The 19,296-nt window shown below is 29.0% G+C and overlaps 3 protein-coding genes across 5 annotated transcripts in view; all 3 read right to left on the bottom strand.

Moving 5' to 3' along the window:
• The window catches only part of LOC148225899 (uncharacterized), a 41,729-nt gene extending 37,971 nt beyond the window's left edge, over positions 1–3,758 (bottom strand). Inside the window, exons 1-2 of one of the 3 annotated variants that reach the window (XM_088204295.1) lie at positions 3,650–3,737; positions 981–1,104 (exon numbers count right to left, since the gene is read on the bottom strand). The gene's annotated coding sequence lies outside the window, so the exon portion shown is untranslated. Of the gene's footprint in view, positions 1–980; positions 1,105–3,649 lie in introns of all 3 variants that reach the window. The other 2 variants (XM_088204294.1, XM_088204296.1) reach the window with 2 other exon arrangements.
• A 9,584-nt stretch (positions 3,759–13,342) lies between these two features.
• LOC148225900 (uncharacterized) lies at positions 13,343–16,801 on the bottom strand. Its single transcript, XM_088204297.1, has 4 exons — positions 16,272–16,801; positions 15,940–16,073; positions 15,795–15,867; positions 13,343–13,612 (listed from the first exon to the last, which is right to left on the bottom strand). Exons 1-4 carry the CDS (start codon positions 16,491–16,493, stop codon positions 13,415–13,417), a joined length of 627 nt encoding a protein of 208 aa, XP_088060423.1. The 5' UTR covers positions 16,494–16,801; the 3' UTR covers positions 13,343–13,414.
• A 1,291-nt stretch (positions 16,802–18,092) lies between these two features.
• The window catches only part of LOC148225901 (uncharacterized), a 35,590-nt gene continuing 34,386 nt past the window's right edge, over positions 18,093–19,296 (bottom strand). Inside the window, exon 3 of the mRNA XM_088204325.1 lies at positions 18,093–19,003. Within this exon, the coding sequence (XP_088060451.1) occupies positions 18,883–19,003 (121 nt within the window). The 3' untranslated portion in view covers positions 18,093–18,882. The remainder of the gene's footprint in view (positions 19,004–19,296) is intronic.

The raw sequence follows: 19,296 nt of genomic DNA on the forward strand, positions 1-19,296 counted from the left end.
CAAAATTTTACTAATATTTTTTTATATTGAAAAATCAAGTAAATATATTTATATATATGTACTATCTATTGTAACGAATTACATTGCAATGAATGTAATACTAGTTTTCTTTTGTATTATGTAGAAAATATTTTATCAATTATTTGTACTCTTGATTTTTTAGTTGTAGTTTTTTAAAACTTAATACACGAATAAGATATATATTGCTACTACATTTTTATATTATAAATGACAATATAATTATATATAAATCATGATAAATACAAAAGTAAAAGAAAAAAAATTAAAATAATAAAATTTTAATTTTTCAAATAAAATAAATTAAGCCAATGTCCAGACTATCTAGATCATTGCATTGAAATGAGTTGAGAAAGACTTGCTAAAAGGGTTATATAACTAAATTGTATCTCTTATATTTACAAAGAATCTGAATTTTTCGTCGGCACAGAAATGCGTTTTTAAGCGGACATCCATTAATGGTCCATAATTATTTCCGAACCAGACTAAAAAACATGGACCTTACTTTAACACATATTAGAGGCGGTGTCAAATATTTCCACCAAACAGGTCTCTCACTAAACACAGCATTCTCGTATCGCGCATTAAAAATATACTAATATCGACTTTACTATTACGCTGTTACACACTTCAAAAAGTCTATTAAGATCCGGTTCATGGTATACTTTTTCCAATTAATTAGTATTTTTGAACCACGCAGAAGCAAATGCAGAAGCTATGGATTACGTATTATGCAGCAGAAAATGTCAGTATGTCCGATAAGATCTGTATTAGACAATAACATTCTACCCTGAATAATCGATATAAGTCAGAGGATTGACGACTGAAAAGGATGATGTACTTCCCATAATTCTCAAGGGTATATAAACCAGAACACTTATCTTAGACACATTGGTTAGAAACTTTATCTAGATGTATAACTTTACTGCCGACTTAAAAAGCGAGAGTTCAGCTGAACTTACCCTAAGCGGAGCTAAGCCGAAACGATTACGAAGACCGAGAAAGCGACCGCTTCGAGCTGGTTATCCAAATTTTCAAGAGTCCAATACCATCTTAGATACGATATGAAGACTACGTGACGAAGAACTACGATTTGAAAAAACAAGAATGTATATAATAATTATTGAACAAAAATTTTACGTCTAATTTAAAAATAGTATTTATCAATTTATAGCAAAACTTCACACTTATAAAAATATTATAAGTGTGGAGTTTTTAACACAATATTAAATTTAGAAAATATCGAACCGACAAAGTTCGTAAGAATTAGGTAGATTTCTGTAATTAAAATGGGTAAAAAAATATTTTATTATTTATTGTATAACATCATAACTAAAAAGTTATGATGTTATGTAAAAGAAGAAAAAAAATTTTTAACAAAGGTTAAAATTTTTTATATTTACTACTTATGAAAATTTTTACTAAACAAATCACAGCTTTTGAAAAGCCACTTTTTTGAAATACGATAGCGGACAAGTTTGACTAACGAACTGATATTTGTTGAGAAATTTTTAGAACAAATTTCATGCGGATATGCTTTAAACCAGACGCGTATGTTAAGATACATGCTCTTTCACTCGATTGCGTGTAAAATGACGAGAGTGAGTGAGAAATAAGGGCGTGCGTTAAGCGTTCTACACGTCCACTTCTTCTCGCTCACTCTCATCACTTAACACGCGAGCGAGCGAAAAGGAATGTATTTTACCGTACGCGCCTGATTTAAACTAAGGCAAAATATGTGGCTAAAATATGTAGCCACATATGTGGCTAAAAATTTAAAAGAAAATATGTTTTAAAATTTTATTTTAATTAAATTTTTATTTTAAAACAAATTTTACTGATTTTATTTTTTCTTTAAGGGACCAATTTTTCAATTTTTTTAGTAGTTGTCATTTTGAAACAATATGATGGATCAGACGTGATAACGAACTTAACGGAGATGTTTGCAAAATCTATTTTAGAACAAGTTTCATGTCGATATAATTAAAAGTACAGCAATTTTCGTGTTTTTCAAAGGTAAATTTCTGTATATAAATGCATGTAAAAAAATATTACATATTTAATAAACATTTTTGACTTCCTATCTAAAAAGTTTAAAGGTCAATAAGGGCAAAAAATTAGGCAATAAGAGATTTAACGAAGTATAATTTTTTTTATATACCATTTTAAAAAAATATTGATACCCAAATACTATTTTTAATTAAGCCGCTATTTTAAAATAAAAAGTGAATTAGGCTTTGTCGAGATATTTCTAAAATAAATTTTAGAAGTAGTTTCATGTGAATATGTTTAAAGCTACAGCAAAATATATGTGGCTTAAAATATAAAAACATACATTTATACCTTTCCTCTGACAATATTTTAACCAGCTTTATAATTTTTTTTTATAAGTCTCCATTTTGAAACAATATTGCGAATTAGATTGGATAACGAACTTAAACGAGATGTGTTTACAAAATCTATTTGGAACAAGTTTTATGTCGATATAATTAAAAGTATGGATCATGTCTTCAGATTTTATTATATCTTTCCTTGAGATTTTTTTTAGGAATAACAATTTAATTATTTTTTTTAATAGCTGCCATTTTGCAACAGTGTATATTTCTTAAGAAATCTACCTAAAAAGATGTTAGGTTAGCTTTGGCACATATGTTTTACAATTTTGATTGTCCTATAAAGTTGGCAGCAAAACTTATAGTCGTAGATTTAAAAGCATGTATTTAGATATAAATGCTTCTGGTAATTTAAAAGTTAAATTCAATTTATATTAACAATCATGGTATGCTTATGTGCATAGAAAATTATTTGTGGGAAATACTACCATTTTGATCATTTTATAATCACAGTAGTTTTGTGAAAGTGAATTAGAAGCAGATGCTAATTGCTGTATTACCTGTTACAATATCTGATTAAACGTTGTAATAAGTGTTTTACAAAAATACATTTTTTTAATTTGAGCTCAAATTTGCTTTTCAATTTTGTTATTGTTTTCGATTTTTATTATACCGCAATTTTCGTTAATATTTGCTATTTATTATAAATATGATTAGTATTAAAATGCATATTTAAACCACTATACAATATTTATGAAGGCATCTAGATATAAAAATCATTTCTAATGTTTATAAATCCAAGATTGATGAATTATGGTTATAGTATGCAAACAATTGTACATAGTGTGCTAATTTAAAATCTATCTTTTTTTTCTTGGTACGTATAGTTTTCGTTGTTATAGCAATATTTGTTGTTATTTACTTTGATAAAATCGTTATAACAAAAGAAGAAAATTAAAAAAATTCATTTGAAATCAACACATATTTGTTTATAGTAAAAAAATCAAATAACCACTACCGATGATATTTTCACACATTGACGGCAACGTATGTATATGTTTATATTAACATGTACGAAAACAGCAATCTGGCCTCGCGAGGAAAACAGAAAGATTTATAGCCAAGGAAATTTAGGTAAGACAGCACGTATGCTCCTAGATTCCGAACTTGAACCAAACTCTCTCGAAGAGTGACGTGATAAAAATGCCGAACAGAGTAATGTACACACGCGTTGACATATCAACGGATTTTTATTTTTTCGATAAACGTTATATTTTTATAAATATGAGATTTTTCACCTGCTTTCGATTATTTTTCCGATGTGAGGTCCAACTACATGTTCGGGTGTTTAATGCTAGTAGCAGAGGTGTCGCGACGTCTTTCCTACGCGAAGCTCGGCAACCAACTGACCCATTTGTGTATATTCCACAGAGGCTGTCGGCGCATTATAATGTGTTCCATGATATACCATTTAAGCGGTACTCTAGTGCAATGGGTAATGATAATAATTCTCACGTTGTGTGGTGAGTAATCGGGGTATAAAATAATTAACGCGAAAGCTCCGTCGGTAATAGAATAGAAGTCGAGGGTTCCTGCTCCATTTACTTGTACTAAGTATAGTCATAATTATAATCAACAATATATAAAATACATAAAAAATAAACAGCATACCGATTCATTGAAAACAAATACTTTCGATAATTTTTATTTCCATTAAAGAGTGATTTGCTGGTTTGTTTGATAAGTTATGCTTCCCTCGAGGTTTGCTGGGATACTTTGGAAATGCTGCTAGGAAACATACACAATGCAGAGATTCTCGAAGAATTTTGCTTTTGTGTGGCACCTAATTACTGGCGCTTGCATTTCCAAGTATCGTTTGTAGAACGCATTATATTATAATGTAGTAATTATTGTATTTAAATATATCTTATTGTTTTGTAAGTATTTATTTATTTTTCTCTCTGTAGCTGTTATGTATTTAAATATTTATCTTAAAAGTACATAAACATAATTTAGAGCCCATAACTTCGATGAATCAATACTCTCTTTTCAAATACAATATTTTTCGGCGCTCCCTCTCAGGAAAACTTATTATATTATATTTATCTCAAATATTTTTTAACCAAAACCCTTTGCGTAAAATTGATTTAGGCAATCAATAATGTATGAAGGTAGACTTAAGCTGACGAAAGGCTAGCATTACCTTTGATTTGATAATTCCATTTAGTTGAAAGAAAAATTGAACTTCTTTCCACTTTACTCGAAGCCAGAATATAAGCTTACTCCTTCCCTTAGGATTTTATTAAATTTTACAAAGAAACCGTATAGCCCGCTTTAAAAACTTAATCTCGTAATTTACTTTTCACAATTATATAATACGTTGACACGTAATTCAATAATAATATAATTAAACATTCCAATGCAGCCGACAAAAACGTTCAAATGAGGAAAAATCGTTCATGTAAAAAAACAAAGCTTTTGTCGTCGAATAATTTCCCGCTCGGTTTAACAAGTTTGCATTCCCCAGCGAATTTAATTGTACAAATGCCGACAATAGAACCGTATCGATTGCTTGCAGCTGAAATATCAGTTATGCCAATTTTAATTTTTCTTTTATGTAAAAGTATATTGAGCTATTTAATTTCTAGATAATTTTTATGTTTTACAACTAAGCTATAATATAATACATATATTTAATAAAAAATAACTTAGATTAAATAGCAATAATTTTTTATAATTATATCAAATTATAATAACACAAGGCTGTGAAGTATTTTATAGATAGTCATATTCTAAAGTAACCTCTTTAAGAATATGACTATTTTTAAAATACTTGTATAAAATTATAATTATAATCAAACCTAACTATTTTAACTTACGTTATTGGGTGATAATAAATTGATATTTATTGAGCTTATTATTCTATTCTTGTGTCAGAAGTGTTAAAATGTTAATATTTTTTGTATAAAAAATTGAGACCGTTACGCAAAAGCGTGTTCAACTCTTTGTTGATGTGAAGAGAGAAGCAGCGGAGTCTGTGATCTTTGATGGTCAGAGTCCGTACGCTAAGGTTATGATGTCTTGAACTTTGAAGTGGATCGCAATATCTGTTATATGAATATGTTACATTAAATGTGTGCTACTAATGAAAATATATTTTCACTGATAAGAATATTTTTTTACCGGTAGTTTTATTTATTTATTTTATATATTTCGTTGGAGCCTGACTGGCATAATCCCAATTCATTACAACGGTTTTTATATGTACCAACTGGATAAGTCAATCCGATAAAATTAATTCCTAGAAGAATAAATACAAAGTAGATATTAAAACCACCAGACTGAAAATCTACGAATCATAAATTATTATATGTATTTTAATTCAAAATTAATAGACGTCACTTTGCAGATGGGCATTTTTTTAAATCTGTCAAGTCTGCTGGTCTCTTCGAGTGGCTGCTTGTGACTGTCATCTCCTCATCGGATTCCAGGCTTTAGATGTATTTGTTTCTTAGAACAGCGAAATAAGTATACGCCTTTAGAAAGCGATATTTGATTGATGGACATTGTCAACGGGGATCTTGTGGATCTGGTGATTTATTGTTTCTGTGACCGTTTCGCAACAAAGAAATATTCTTTCAATGCCGGAGAATATTTACAGTAAAATACTTGCGTGCTAGTTATGTGATTCTTTCTGGTCGTAGCGAGGGCTTTTGTGTGGTCTCATTCTTTACGCCATTGTCTCGTTTCCTTGTTGATGAATGATCATTTTGCTCACAGTAAATTAAATATAAGTTTTTTATACCAGGAAAGCCTATGTGTAATTTTATGTAATAAGGTAAATCCATTGTTTAAATTCTAGAAAAAAAATCAAATTAATTTTTTTAATAAACTTTGACATATTTTAATTTTATGACTTTGAAATTTAACACTTTTTAATGAATACAGTAATTAGGACATAATTTGTTTTTGGAGCGAATTTCATTCTGCTTAGCTAATAATTTAGCTACAAAACCAGTTATCTTACCAACCCATATATTACTTAATAGTTTTTTCAGATAACTACAGAATTCTTGAAACAATAAAATATTTTTTAGTTTTGAATAACATTTAAGATATGGTCGGATTAATTATCTGAAATTTAAAACAATATCTTCATGACATGCGGAAAATATTCAAAGAAATAAAAATAAATGGACAAAGCAGAATAAAAAAATTAAACAATTTGAAAATAATTTAAAAAAATGGGGCTAAAGCAATGAGTACTAAATGAAATATGTATATATCGGTGAAAATGTACTCGGATATGATTTCACTGAAATTATATATGTATATCATATATACTAGTGATAATATAACTTTACAGAAAACTATACATTCATTGTAACAGATATATTAAAGTTGTACGTAGAGTTTTTTACATTTTCTATTGTCGAGAAATTGTACTAAGGTAGCGTTTATTATACACACAAGAGGAATAATTTATGCTGCACTATCCTAATTAAAAAATCCAACCCTCTCAACGTCGCATAAATTAAAGGTGCAAATTTCGTTTAAAATGCATTTCCATTATACGTGCAAGCAAACAAGTAATTACTTTTTCACACTTTGTTCATTAAAAATGATTTTATCCAACTAAAATATTTATACTTCTGAGAAACTATTTATTTGATGCTTAAGTTATAATCAAAATTTATAGGTTGACGTTAAGCCACGTCAAACACACGACCCGTCTATAAAATTAAATAATCGTCCAGCATTCTTTAAACACAATAAAAAAATATTATTAAACCGTTCAGTGAGAACATTTTTTAATATATATTTTTTTATGGAAAGGAAAATTTGATTTTCTAGTTTAATATTATTATAATTGTAAATCTTATCAATAGATTCATTGTAAATAGAGCTTGGTTAAAAAAATAAACGTTCATTTTAACTTAAACTATAAATCTGGGTTATAAGCTTTATTGTTATGGGTAAGTGAAAACATGCCAAATGATATATCAAATAGAAAAGGTGAGCGCCTGAAATAATAAAAGGGAAGGTTCTTTAATTGAATTTATTTAAGACAAAGGATAAAAAAGAGGCCTCAAAGGCAGGCATTAATCTAATAGTGTCCCATTTAGCATAGTCCCTCGAGAGATGCGAAGTTCTTTCCTGACACGTTTCCGCAAATAATCAATCACTCTTCGCCAGATTGGAACGCAAACATGCCAAGCTAAGTCTGACAAAAATAAATATTGCCTGTCTAATTATTTGATAAATGTTAACTATGAAAGGTGTGATGAATTGATAGTATTTAAACGACATACAAGTTACCTAAAGATTTTTTCCTTTTTAAGAAATTTATTTTTTAGCGAACTATTACCGAGTTTTGACCAATAAGAGGACCCCCCCCCCCCAAATTCCGTCTCTGACAAAGCGGTGATAACAAACCGAATTCACTAAAAGTTACCATCATATTCGACAAAAAATAACTTTTTATAGCAAAGTACATTTTTTTAAATGTCAAAACTTAGACTTGCAAATTTTGTTATATAAAATGCTGTTCGTAATAAGAATGCGGATAAACTATTCCATCAATGTAGATAGACCGGACCGTAAAAAAACGCTGTTTGCGCTGTTGCAAAATATTAAAATTTACGTAGTCCACGATGCTGATAGTATCACACTTAGCTCTAATTAGTTGAAGAAACGTCTATATAAATATATATGTATATATAGAGGAGCTTTTTCCTTTCGACGGCAACGATTACATCGAATAAAAGCAAATACTTCGCTTCAGTAATAAAGATTAATATTTTAGTAGTGATTAGATTTAGATTAATATTTTAGTATGATTTACTCTAGATTGAGAGCATACATTGTATACTATTTCTGTTTTATATATGTACTGGTGGTCTTGTTATGCAATACCTCCGTTAGCGTAACTGCGTTTTGAGACTAAGGGCGAAGCCCCGACGGCGGGTCCGACAAAAATCCCATATAGTAATTGAAGTACGGTGAAGTTTCTCCATTGTTTCAAGTAAAAACGAGCACGATAAATCAATGATATAAATCGATGATTAATATCTTAAGGACCTGGGTTGAAATCCCGTATGAACAATAGTGGTTTTCAATTTATATGGTATCTGGGCGATTGTAATTAGTGATTAATATATACTTATGATTTCGATATATCATCATAGATTAGGTATTTATAGCTTTTTCTAATATCACGAATGAATAAATTATTAAATATATGTATATTGATTGTAATCTGCTGTCGCTTTTAATTACATGTTTTGGTCATATTCTGTTGTCTCACTACTTACTTGTATGATAAGATTGAATTTTAACGCATTGAGCATAATGACTAACATGTTATATGTATAACAGAAAGTTTTAAAAAACGAATGTCTAATCTAAAGCAATGTTAAGGTTTTATGCTATATTTTTTATGTAGGTTAGACAAAAATAATATAATTTTAAATTATCAATAACGGATGATTCAAGTGCTTTTATTTAATCTTCCGTTGTAACCTAGCAGTAAATCAGTACTTAATTAATTTATTTTGTCAATAAGATACAAACAAGTAAGTATTAATCACCAGATTGTCATTAAATGACTTGCTGTTTTTTTCCTTCAACGCCTACGTACTGAACACTAAATTTAGTAAAAAGCTTTTGAAATAATATTTGAATGTATAAATCTCTGCCACGAAGTCAAGAAAATATTATTTTATTTAAATTAACAATACGTTAAGAATCATTATACGCAAGTGCATAATTTAGGAAATAATGAACTAGTGATATGAAGGTAAAATTTCCTTTTCAGCGCAATTTAATATTGTTAAAATGCAAAATAATAAAAAAATGTGTATTTTGAAAAAGGTGAAAATTCAGCAAAAACTGACATGAAATCTTTTTTGAGATCATAGAATTCAAAGATTTTTTTTGACAAAAAATATATGTTTTTTTTCAATTATTAATCAATTATTAGTAAAATAGTGAAAACAACGCGTTAGCTAAATTCATATTAATTTCTACGACAGCAACAGAGGCAAACAGAAGACAGTCCCAATAGCTGTCAGATGAAGTACCAAGCAACGCGACGCAGATTGCGTACTCTCTCAGTCTCTTAGCGACTGCCAAACAATCAACACGTCAAGAGGATGAAATATGACGTGTCCAGAAGGATTACGGTTGGCAATTTTCAATACAGATTCAAAGTTTTTTTTACATAAAAAAGGAATTTATAACAACGTGCAAAAATAAAATGATATGTTTTATTCTGCCTCAAGCCAGAATCATAAGCGCAATTCTTACAAAGAATTTCACTTCTACTATATTGACGATTAAAAAATGTCTATTCATGGTTTACGGCAAATACCGATACTATAATATTTAGAAAACATTATTTTTAATTTAGAATGTTTCTCTAGCAGGTAGCGAATTCCATAAAAAATAATATTGCAATTTCACGTCAATATTCGAGAAGTAACACACAGCAAAAACTATAAAGTACGTCATAAGATTATAAAATCGATTCTGAAACAACTGTATTAATTTCTTTCCTCCTAATATCTAGCTGCTTTTTATCTTTAATAATAATAATAAATTCGTGAAAATATTTTTCACAATTTTTTTCCCCTATCTAAGAATGTTTGTGTAGTATTGGTAATTTTCATTGCTTCAATATTTTTGACTAATTATAATACATCTTTAAGTACAATTTTTATTAATTTATAAATCAATTAATTTAAAATCATATTTTACTAATGCATGAAAATTATTTATAAAAATGTAATCTATGGTCTCACGTTTTGGGTATGTTTATGTTTTTACGCACACGCTTTGGTACGCACGTTGAGTCAGCGCATTCTCAGATGAACACCTTTGAAACGATATACAGAGACTGTGTTTTAAAATTGTTATAAAACACATATCTAATAATATAATATTGCACATTCACGCCCAAGAGTTTGAGAGCCAATGTTTTATATTAATAAAATCCTTCATCTGTGCTCGTTCAAACGTTTCATCGCAGATGCATCAAAATTCCATTACACAATAAATCTAAATAGTGAAACGTATTTCAGCGCATTTGGAAAACACTTTAGAGAATTTTCATCGCTGATAAAACGACGGTAATGCTAGCACTGAGGAGAGACAAAAAGCTTGAGCAAAGTCTCAATTACCATAAAATGGTAATTTGGCGTTCGGAATTCTCGGTAGTACAGGATAAAAAATAACATTGTAACAAAATTGACTTTTACACTCTGTTAAAAAAGCAGTACATGGTAATTGCATAAGACTTTTCATAGAAAAATGGACATTAATTCATTCGAGAAGTTTTAAAACCCGAAGCGATATAATTCACTTTTAGTATCAAACAATTGATTTAAAATTTCACTGGTCTATTAGTGAATCAAATATTGATTATAAGCTGTAATAATAGTGTATAATCAATAAAATATATGTCATTGATGATTTACAGACTTGGATTTCAGTCTGGTGTATTACTATTGTAACACCCCTTTATAGCGTATTGGGCTAACGCCTGTCATTCTACAACGTAAGACTGTAAAAATAATGAATTATGCTGTTTTTTATAATATTCATATCTAATAATAAAATTATTAATTTTATGGCAAAAATATAAAAAAATGCAATGTGATTCTGATACGATATACATAATTAAAAAGCGTAAAGCAATTACGGATGGAATAAGAACATCTTCATTTCGTACTTTAATAGTAGATGAAAGCACTGATATTTCTGTGAAAAAAACATATTATACATGAAATATAGACCAGTTTCTGAATTATGTTATAAAACAATATTAACTGGAATTATTAATTTAATTTGATGTTACAGAATTTCTATCCAAAGAGAATTAAAAAAGTTTTATAAAGAAAATTATATTGATTTTCAAAAAATGGTTTTGTTCACTTCCGATGGAGCCTCTGCAATATTAGGAAAAAACAAATTGTGTAGCTGCACAGCTACGAGATGAAATTGAGCACTTGAATCAACAACACTGTTTGGCTTACAGGGGAAATCTAGGAATAGAGAATGCCTGGAAACGGGTGCTTTTTATTTAATAAATCGAAGCCCTTTTAATAACAATATATACAATATTTAGTAGGTCACCTATAAGAATTGAAAAATTTAAAGAATTAGCGGATATTTTTGATATTGACGTTATATCGTTTAGACCTCTCAATGAAGTAAGATGGCTATGATATAATAATAAATTTCTGCACAGAGAAATTATGATATAATAATAAATTACTGCATAGAGCAAGTTCAGGAATCAAATGAACCCATAATTAAATGCTTAAATGGAAACGAGACAATATAGTGTAAAGGATGGGACAACACAAAGGCCCTCGTTAAGACTAGAAAATAGGGTTTCACATAAATAATATTTTTTTGTTGTGAAATGGTCACAGAAAAAAATATAGCACCGGAAGTCAAAAAGCACCGTAAGGTCACAATATTCCTTTTGCACAATTTGACCTTGGATATGTCCATCAAGCAAATGTCACTTTCTAGCGACGTATACATATTTCGTTGTTCTAAGAAGAGAGTGCAACGATTGGCTAGATCAGGGCTTGGCAACCTATGACCCGCGGGTCACCAAGTGACCCGTTTGGTAATTTCAAGTGACCCATTTCAGTTCTGCAAATATCATTTCTTTTAACGTGTTACGATGTCACGACTAGACCACATATATGGTTGTTAGGACCAAAAATATTCACTGACCCGAATATTTTTTTTAATAGTCACATTTTAATTATTTTGACCCGCAGCCAAAAAAGGTTGCCGAGGCCTGGGCTAGATGATCGCTGCATGGTTGTGATTAATCAGCGAGCTTTGCAGCCCTGAATACGTCTCAAATGAGAAGAGGACAGACATCAGCAAACACTGCCCGCCCACGGACAACATACGGTCATGGAGGCTCACATCCTGATGGGGACTCCACCATACGAGCACCGCAGCAGAGGGATCAACCTCCGCTGTACTGTAGCTGCCACACCAATCAGAACTCTAAGGTTCTTCCACTGACATCATCGCTCTGAGAATAACAATCTCATATGTAATATAAACTAAATAAATTTCTTACTAATTTCCAGCTGCGAAGTCACACCACTTTTTTTGAGAAAAATTAATAAAACATGATTTTGTTGTTTTAATTATTTAAAAAAATAGCTCTTTCCTTTTTATCTATATATTTTGTTTATAAATTCTTTTGCTTTTTATTTTTACCATTGTTCAATTATTAATAAAATTTATTAAATAACGGTTATTATATTTTTATAGAATAAATTTTATAATAGATATTCAAATGAGACATTGAAGTTTGTATGTGAAATAATTATGTTGCGCTCGCATATTTAGTTATTTGGCATGCTCACTAAGCCTTTTGGTTTTCCACACAGGGAACCTCTCGTCTTAGAGGGAACGTTTTGACATAACAGTTGCTGGTACTGCTGACATAACAGTTCAATCAATTAACAGTCTTATTGCTCCTATTTTAGTAAAATTATACATAAATAGCTCTTAAAGCAAATTAACAAAACAACAAAAAATGTAAACACACCATGTATATTTTTAAGTTTATATAATAAATGAAAGATGAAACAATATTTCAGTTTTAAAATCGCATATGTTTATAAGATAATGTAATATTAAAATATCTCAATTCTTAAATATTACGAATACATATACATTGCTTTAGACGTATATTTATTTCTTCCCCGCTTTCATCACAGCAAACTTTGTAAATATCACCTACATATACATTGTACACAAGTGTATACGAGTCGCTCTGTTTTATTGCTTTCTTCGCTTCCTTTGATCTTTTTTCAAAAAAATGGCACCACTCAATACCAGAAGCAATAAAGATTTTCTCTTCTCTAGAAACATTCATCCTCCTTAATAATTTCATTGGTTTTATATAGTTTTATATTATATTATATAATGCAGAAATAAAAAATCAATAATTCCATAGGTGTAACATTTTATTTTATTTTAATTTAATTTAATTAGAATACACGTGTGAAATTTGAACAAGATTAACTAGGTTTACTAGCAGACCAAGCGTTTTCACGCTCATAATTTTCAATGACGAGGGATTTGTAAGATCTAACTATGACTACTGGGCCCTCCTCGCCCATTTTGGCATCTAAGACCTCAACCCTCGATACGTTCAGGTTTTCGGGATTATTAACATTGAATGTTTTCACTACGTCGAGTTCGTCTCCGACGTATACCTGCAATTGCCAATTATAAATTAATTACATATTTTATTAAATTTCAGTGTTTTCTATGTATTTGGTTAATTTTCTAACTTTAAATATTTTTTTTTTTTTTATTGCAAATCATGATTGTCAAACAAAGGACTCATATTTACGCAAGTACTTGTTTTAAAGTCCATAGATACCCGCGAAAATATAAATTTGTGAGGTCTAGGGAAAATGTTATATTATATGTATGAAGAGACAATCTTACGGCAGTAAACGGGACCTCAGAAAAAATCCAGAAATCTGAGCTGGCTTTGCCTGTAGTCCTAGTATCTGTCGAAACATACGCTCGCGATTTTCCGATCCCTACCAACTTACGTGGTAGGGATACGGCTGGCCCCACAAACATATATATAAAGCAGTACCAAAACCAGACTAGACATACTCGATGCTCGATAGACTACGGACTTGCCTCCTCTCAAGCAACAACCTGTTTTAGCTGTTTTTATCATGTGACATGTATATGCATTATTTCACTGGGTTCCAAATTGGTTATAATTTTTGTCACAAAGAGTCAATAAATTCCGTTATTATCCCATAGCATGAATATTATTTTGATAGGCAAGTTTATTATTATTTTATCATCTAATTTGCTAAACTATAAATTTGATTATTAGACATTTAATAAGTCAATGACTAAATATACATCAAGGTAAAAATGATGTAGAAAATTTTACAGTTTACTTATGTCTTCGACTAGTTAGCCTTATTATGGATTGTTTTTATATCACTGCTTCCTGGACGAAATATATTATATCTATGCTTAGGTTAGCCTTCATCAAATGCCAATTATTTGCAAATTCGAATTTTAATAAGAAGAAAACGATTTTTAATAAAAAAAAGGCCATTGGTTTTCTGAGCAGTAAAAGCTGAAAACATCGGGCTAACATATTATATATATATATTTGCTTCCATAAAAAAACTTTAAGACTAACACAAAAATTATAGCAATTCTACAAAAGAGTAATTCAATATATGTATTCATTAACCTACATATCGTTAATAATACATTTAGCAAAAAATTACATATGGTAAAAAACAACCAGTGAGGATTTCATACAAAGATATTATATGGTAAAAAAACATACAGATAAATTAGTCATATCAAAGAATGTGTCGTAAAAACAAATCTGTAGAACTAAAAATAATTTTGTAACAAAAGTTAAAACTCAAATAGACTTTATTGTAAAAACCAGTTATTTTGTAGCAAGTTTGATTAGAAAAAAGTCAAAACCATTAACTGATATTGAATTTGTTGAGCAATGTATAATTTATCCGGATGTGGAAAATATAATTTATCCTGATTAAAAAAAGTATTTTATTAAACTCAGTTATACAACCAGACGAAACGAATAAATAGGAAAGTTGCTATTTTAAATTTTATTCATCGGCGATACATGAAAGTACTGATGCTACGGATAGGGCTCAATTTGCCATTATCAATAGAGGTATTGATAACGAATATAATATCATTGAATAAATGGCTTCCTTGGTGACATTAAAATTTTGAATCTTGAATTGTATAAGGTGGTAAAAATTACATTAAGCCAAAAGAAAAAAGTTGATTGTGTATCTCTACTGAACTTTTAAGAGACATATCTTTCCGGAGAAAGAAATCCTTTGATTCACAATCATGTCTTATTCATGCGAGCAACTATTTTTCAGGATGAATCACACCAAGGATTGGAACACTTCTATGAAACCAGCCATTGAATGATTAGTCTTACAAAAACAGTATGTATTTTACGGGTGGAGTATTATATACATATATTTTATAGGTCTTAACCTTTTTAGTGAGTTAATTTATACACCTCCGTAATTATTTCTGTTGTTATTTATTTATTATTATTTAATATTGCATTTATAGTAAATTATACTACTTTTTTGTATTATTATGTTTTAATAATTATTGTTAACACTTTTTTATTATTAAATTTCGTTAATTTACTTTACATATTTTTTATAAAATTAATATAAAATATATTTTCATACTCTTTAATTTATGTATTATTATTTTAAATGAAATTAAAAAATATCAAATAAATATAAAGTTTTTTTTATAGCCCAGGAAAGCCAAAAGTTAATGATAAAATCAAGTGTAACATAAAACCTATGGATTATATAAAAAACTTCATCAAACATAAATACGTACAGTAATGCTTTTCTTCAATACTTTTTCACCGTTGACTCTTATATTACTCTCATAAAAATGCTTTTCCAGTTTACTAAAAATTAAAAATATATTATATTTAATTAAAAGTAATAAATAAATCACAATAATATGTAAAACAACTCACTTTCTACTTATTTTCAATCCTCCTTTTAAAATCAAGTCTAAGCGCATCGAAGGTACTGATATTCTCAATACTTTTGATATTTTGTTTAACAATAAATCTTCATTTTTATATTCAGTCAACTCTTCTTCTAATATCTTAACATTGAATAAAATAATAATACATAATATAATTCATTTAAATGTCGATATAAAATAATTGTATTTTTTCATTTCAATACGTATAAAATTTGCTTAGTTGTGTTAATTGAAGCTTTGAAGAACAACAATAAAAATAAACTATGTGTTAGATATCGGCATTTAAAATATTTTAACTACTATGTAGAAGACAAATACCTCTTCGTCTTCTTCGTCTTTTTTTTCGCTTTTGTATCGAATAGCTGTCACAAAACAAGATTGTTCACACAACATTGGCAGTGCAAAACTGTTATGCGTCACTGAAACTCTAGGTAAAGCATTAATCACCAGTGTTTTATACAGCTTTTTGTCGATCATTCGATTATAATCGATTTTGACACATCTTAATGACCGCAGTGCTATTCGCTGAAAATTGAACATTTTGTTTTGATGACAGACTCTTAGTTATGTAAAAAGCACACACAAACGTCAAACTTTCAGTGTTGCCACCACGCAAAAATGTATTATAAAGCAAAATAATATTATTATTTAGAACACAATTTTTTAACGAATTTGTAACAATTTATCACATTAAATTATTAGAATAACTGTGAAAGATTACATTCAATAATTTCATTAGAATATTTATATTTAACCTTTTCGTTACATAAATATGTTGCTTTAGTATATTTATATAAAAATTACTAATTTTGTGGCAAAAGGGAAAAACAGCCAAAACCTCATTGTCCTAGCATGTAGCTTCGATCCAGATAGATGTAAGATGTTTCAATCACTGAAAATGCAATCGTGGATTATAAAAGGCTGCTGGAAGCTTATTCAAAGGAGCCAGTCGTCTCAAAGTCTACTGCTCTTTTTAAAAGACGTCTAGCGTTTCCCTGGTCTTTCGAAGGCTAGCAAAAACTGTTTTCCTGAGTGGGTAAAAGCCATAGCAAACCTTTTTGTGTATTGGGGCGGGTGGAGTGAGCCATATTTTTAAAAACATCATTGGGTGCCATAAAGATGACGTTTAACTTCAAAGTATAATTAATTAAAATGGCAATCGTTGTCAAATATTAAATAATGTTGTAAATTTTAGTACTGCCAGTTGTTGCTATGAAGAATGAGAGTCAACTGTTTGTAACCCCAGGACTGTGAATTGTGGGACGCTTATATAGAAGCGGATAATAAAATAAGAAACGCAAATCGTGAAACCGCATGTCTCTTTGACAAAAACAAAAAAAAATTGTCTCTTTGACAAATTAACTATCATCATTTTTTAATAGAAAATAATAGCATTATATTAAGGTTGAAACAATCATATATTAGATGACTGAAGGTTGTTCCATATATACCTTTTCATTATTTATTTATTTTATTAATTTATTTAGCTTAATAGCTAATCTTTACATCTAACAAATTTAGTAAACATATATAAAATATATAAAAAATACATAACAGAAAGAAAAAATATACAATAATAAAGACTTAATATTATAATATTTTATTTCTTTATGTACGAAGGTGTTTTTTTATTCCATTTATAAAACCCGTTATATTTTTGCTGTTTCGGATTTCTCTTGGAAGACTATTATATAAATTAAAACCTCCGTACATAATTCCCCTAGCCGTACTCGTTTTCTTATACTTAATTATCTTTAAATTTTCTCTATTTCTAGTATTATATTTATGTACATCTTTATTTCTTATTAAACTTTAATAAGAAATAAAGTAATAAACTTTATTTCTTATTAAACTAATATTAATGATATTCTTCATAAGCGTGCGTATAATATGGCGTTATATGTTGAAAGCCGTTGATAACCTTTTTATTTAAACTGGCAACACTCTAGATTTTGCCATCTGTAATAATATATATTATTATATTATCAAAGTTTAAAACCAATAATATATTATATTATTTTTTAAATATATCAATAGATGTCTCTACTTTTAAAAAATCAAATAATTGGCGAAATTTTTCCCATTATTGAATGAACAATATTATATGTTTAGGGAAAATATTTTAATAAAAATATTATGTTTTAAGTTTACGGATATATTTCTCAACAATCTCATTTAAATACATAACATTATTTATAACAGAGTAGTATAGTATAATATTTACAAAACAGATCAGAATTAACAATATAAATATGTATAAATATGGTGCACAATTATATTTACTTTATATAAATTAAACAAAAATGTATTAATATATTTTAATTACATTTCCAGTATGTCCGTTCGTATATTTTTTCTTCTTAAATTCACTTATGGCAACATCAAAGGAAATCGTTTAGTAAATAAATGTACAAGAACTACAATATATACGCAATAATAATAAAAATCTTATCTAAATTTCAAATTTCCTGTCAAATGTTATTCGTTCGATATCCGTTCTTATCCAATTTATATAGAATACTTTCTCTTACACAATATTTTACACACATCTTAAAAATAATCGCTTAACAATTAAAAAAATAAATAACATGGCGTGACTGCTACATGTATCGAATAAATTACACGCTTATTTAATAAAACCCATATATATATTCATATAAATAAATAATGTTATATTTAATAATAAATAATTATAAAACTTTGGAACGACGACCGCCGATAGATTTATTGATTGTCATTCGCGTTTTATTATCGTTTCCCAGTTATAGAATAAAGAAACAATTTAATCGTAGATTAGAGAGTCTTTTAGGGAAGATTTAGAATTGCTTACATATTCGGAAAGCGAGTGCGACGTTTCTAACGGAGGTAAGAAGATTTACTTTCGCGACATATCACTGGTATCGATGACCTAAAAGAGAGGAGGCGACGTCTAGGGTCTTCTGCTCTGCGCGGTCCTCTGGCAGCGGAACTGGGAACAATCGTGGCTCTTGATAGCCGCCATCACGTCGGACAAATGCGTCGAGACAGATCTGGCCACCGTCGGATGCACCCTGAAAAACACAAAATGTATGTTAGCACTCATTTGCATTTTTTGGTCTGATTCGTGCCAGACGAGACCGATTACTGTATTTATTTCTAAATTCGAAAGTATGACAATCGGTCTAATGATCTTTGTCAAAATATGATCAATTCACGGTCTATTGCAGGGGTAGTCAATACGTCGATCTTTCGTAGCCCAGAGACCGTTTTTAATAAATTTCATTATGCATATATGCATATACTTTTAACATATACGTTGACATGAAAATTATCACAAGCAAATATATTGCTCTTATGCTTGCAT

This window comes from Plectrocnemia conspersa, unplaced genomic scaffold, assembly GCF_051122295.1.
Source record: "Plectrocnemia conspersa isolate PC_06_02 unplaced genomic scaffold, ASM5112229v1 ptg000014l, whole genome shotgun sequence".
NCBI classification, from domain to species: Eukaryota; Metazoa; Arthropoda; class Insecta; order Trichoptera; family Polycentropodidae; genus Plectrocnemia; species Plectrocnemia conspersa.

Excerpts from the sequence above, each read along its gene's own strand:
- LOC148225900 (XM_088204297.1), bottom strand. The coding sequence starts at position 16,493 with ATGTTCAATTTTCAGCGAATAGCACTGCGGTCATTAAGATGTGTCAAA. Across the intron at positions 15,868-15,939 it reads GGATTGAAAATAAGTAGAAA|TAAACTGGAAAAGCATTTTT; the intron begins GTGAGTTGTTTT and ends TTTAATTTTTAG. Across the intron at positions 13,613-15,794 it reads TATTGAAGAAAAGCATTACT|GTATACGTCGGAGACGAACT; the intron begins GTACGTATTTAT and ends TGGCAATTGCAG.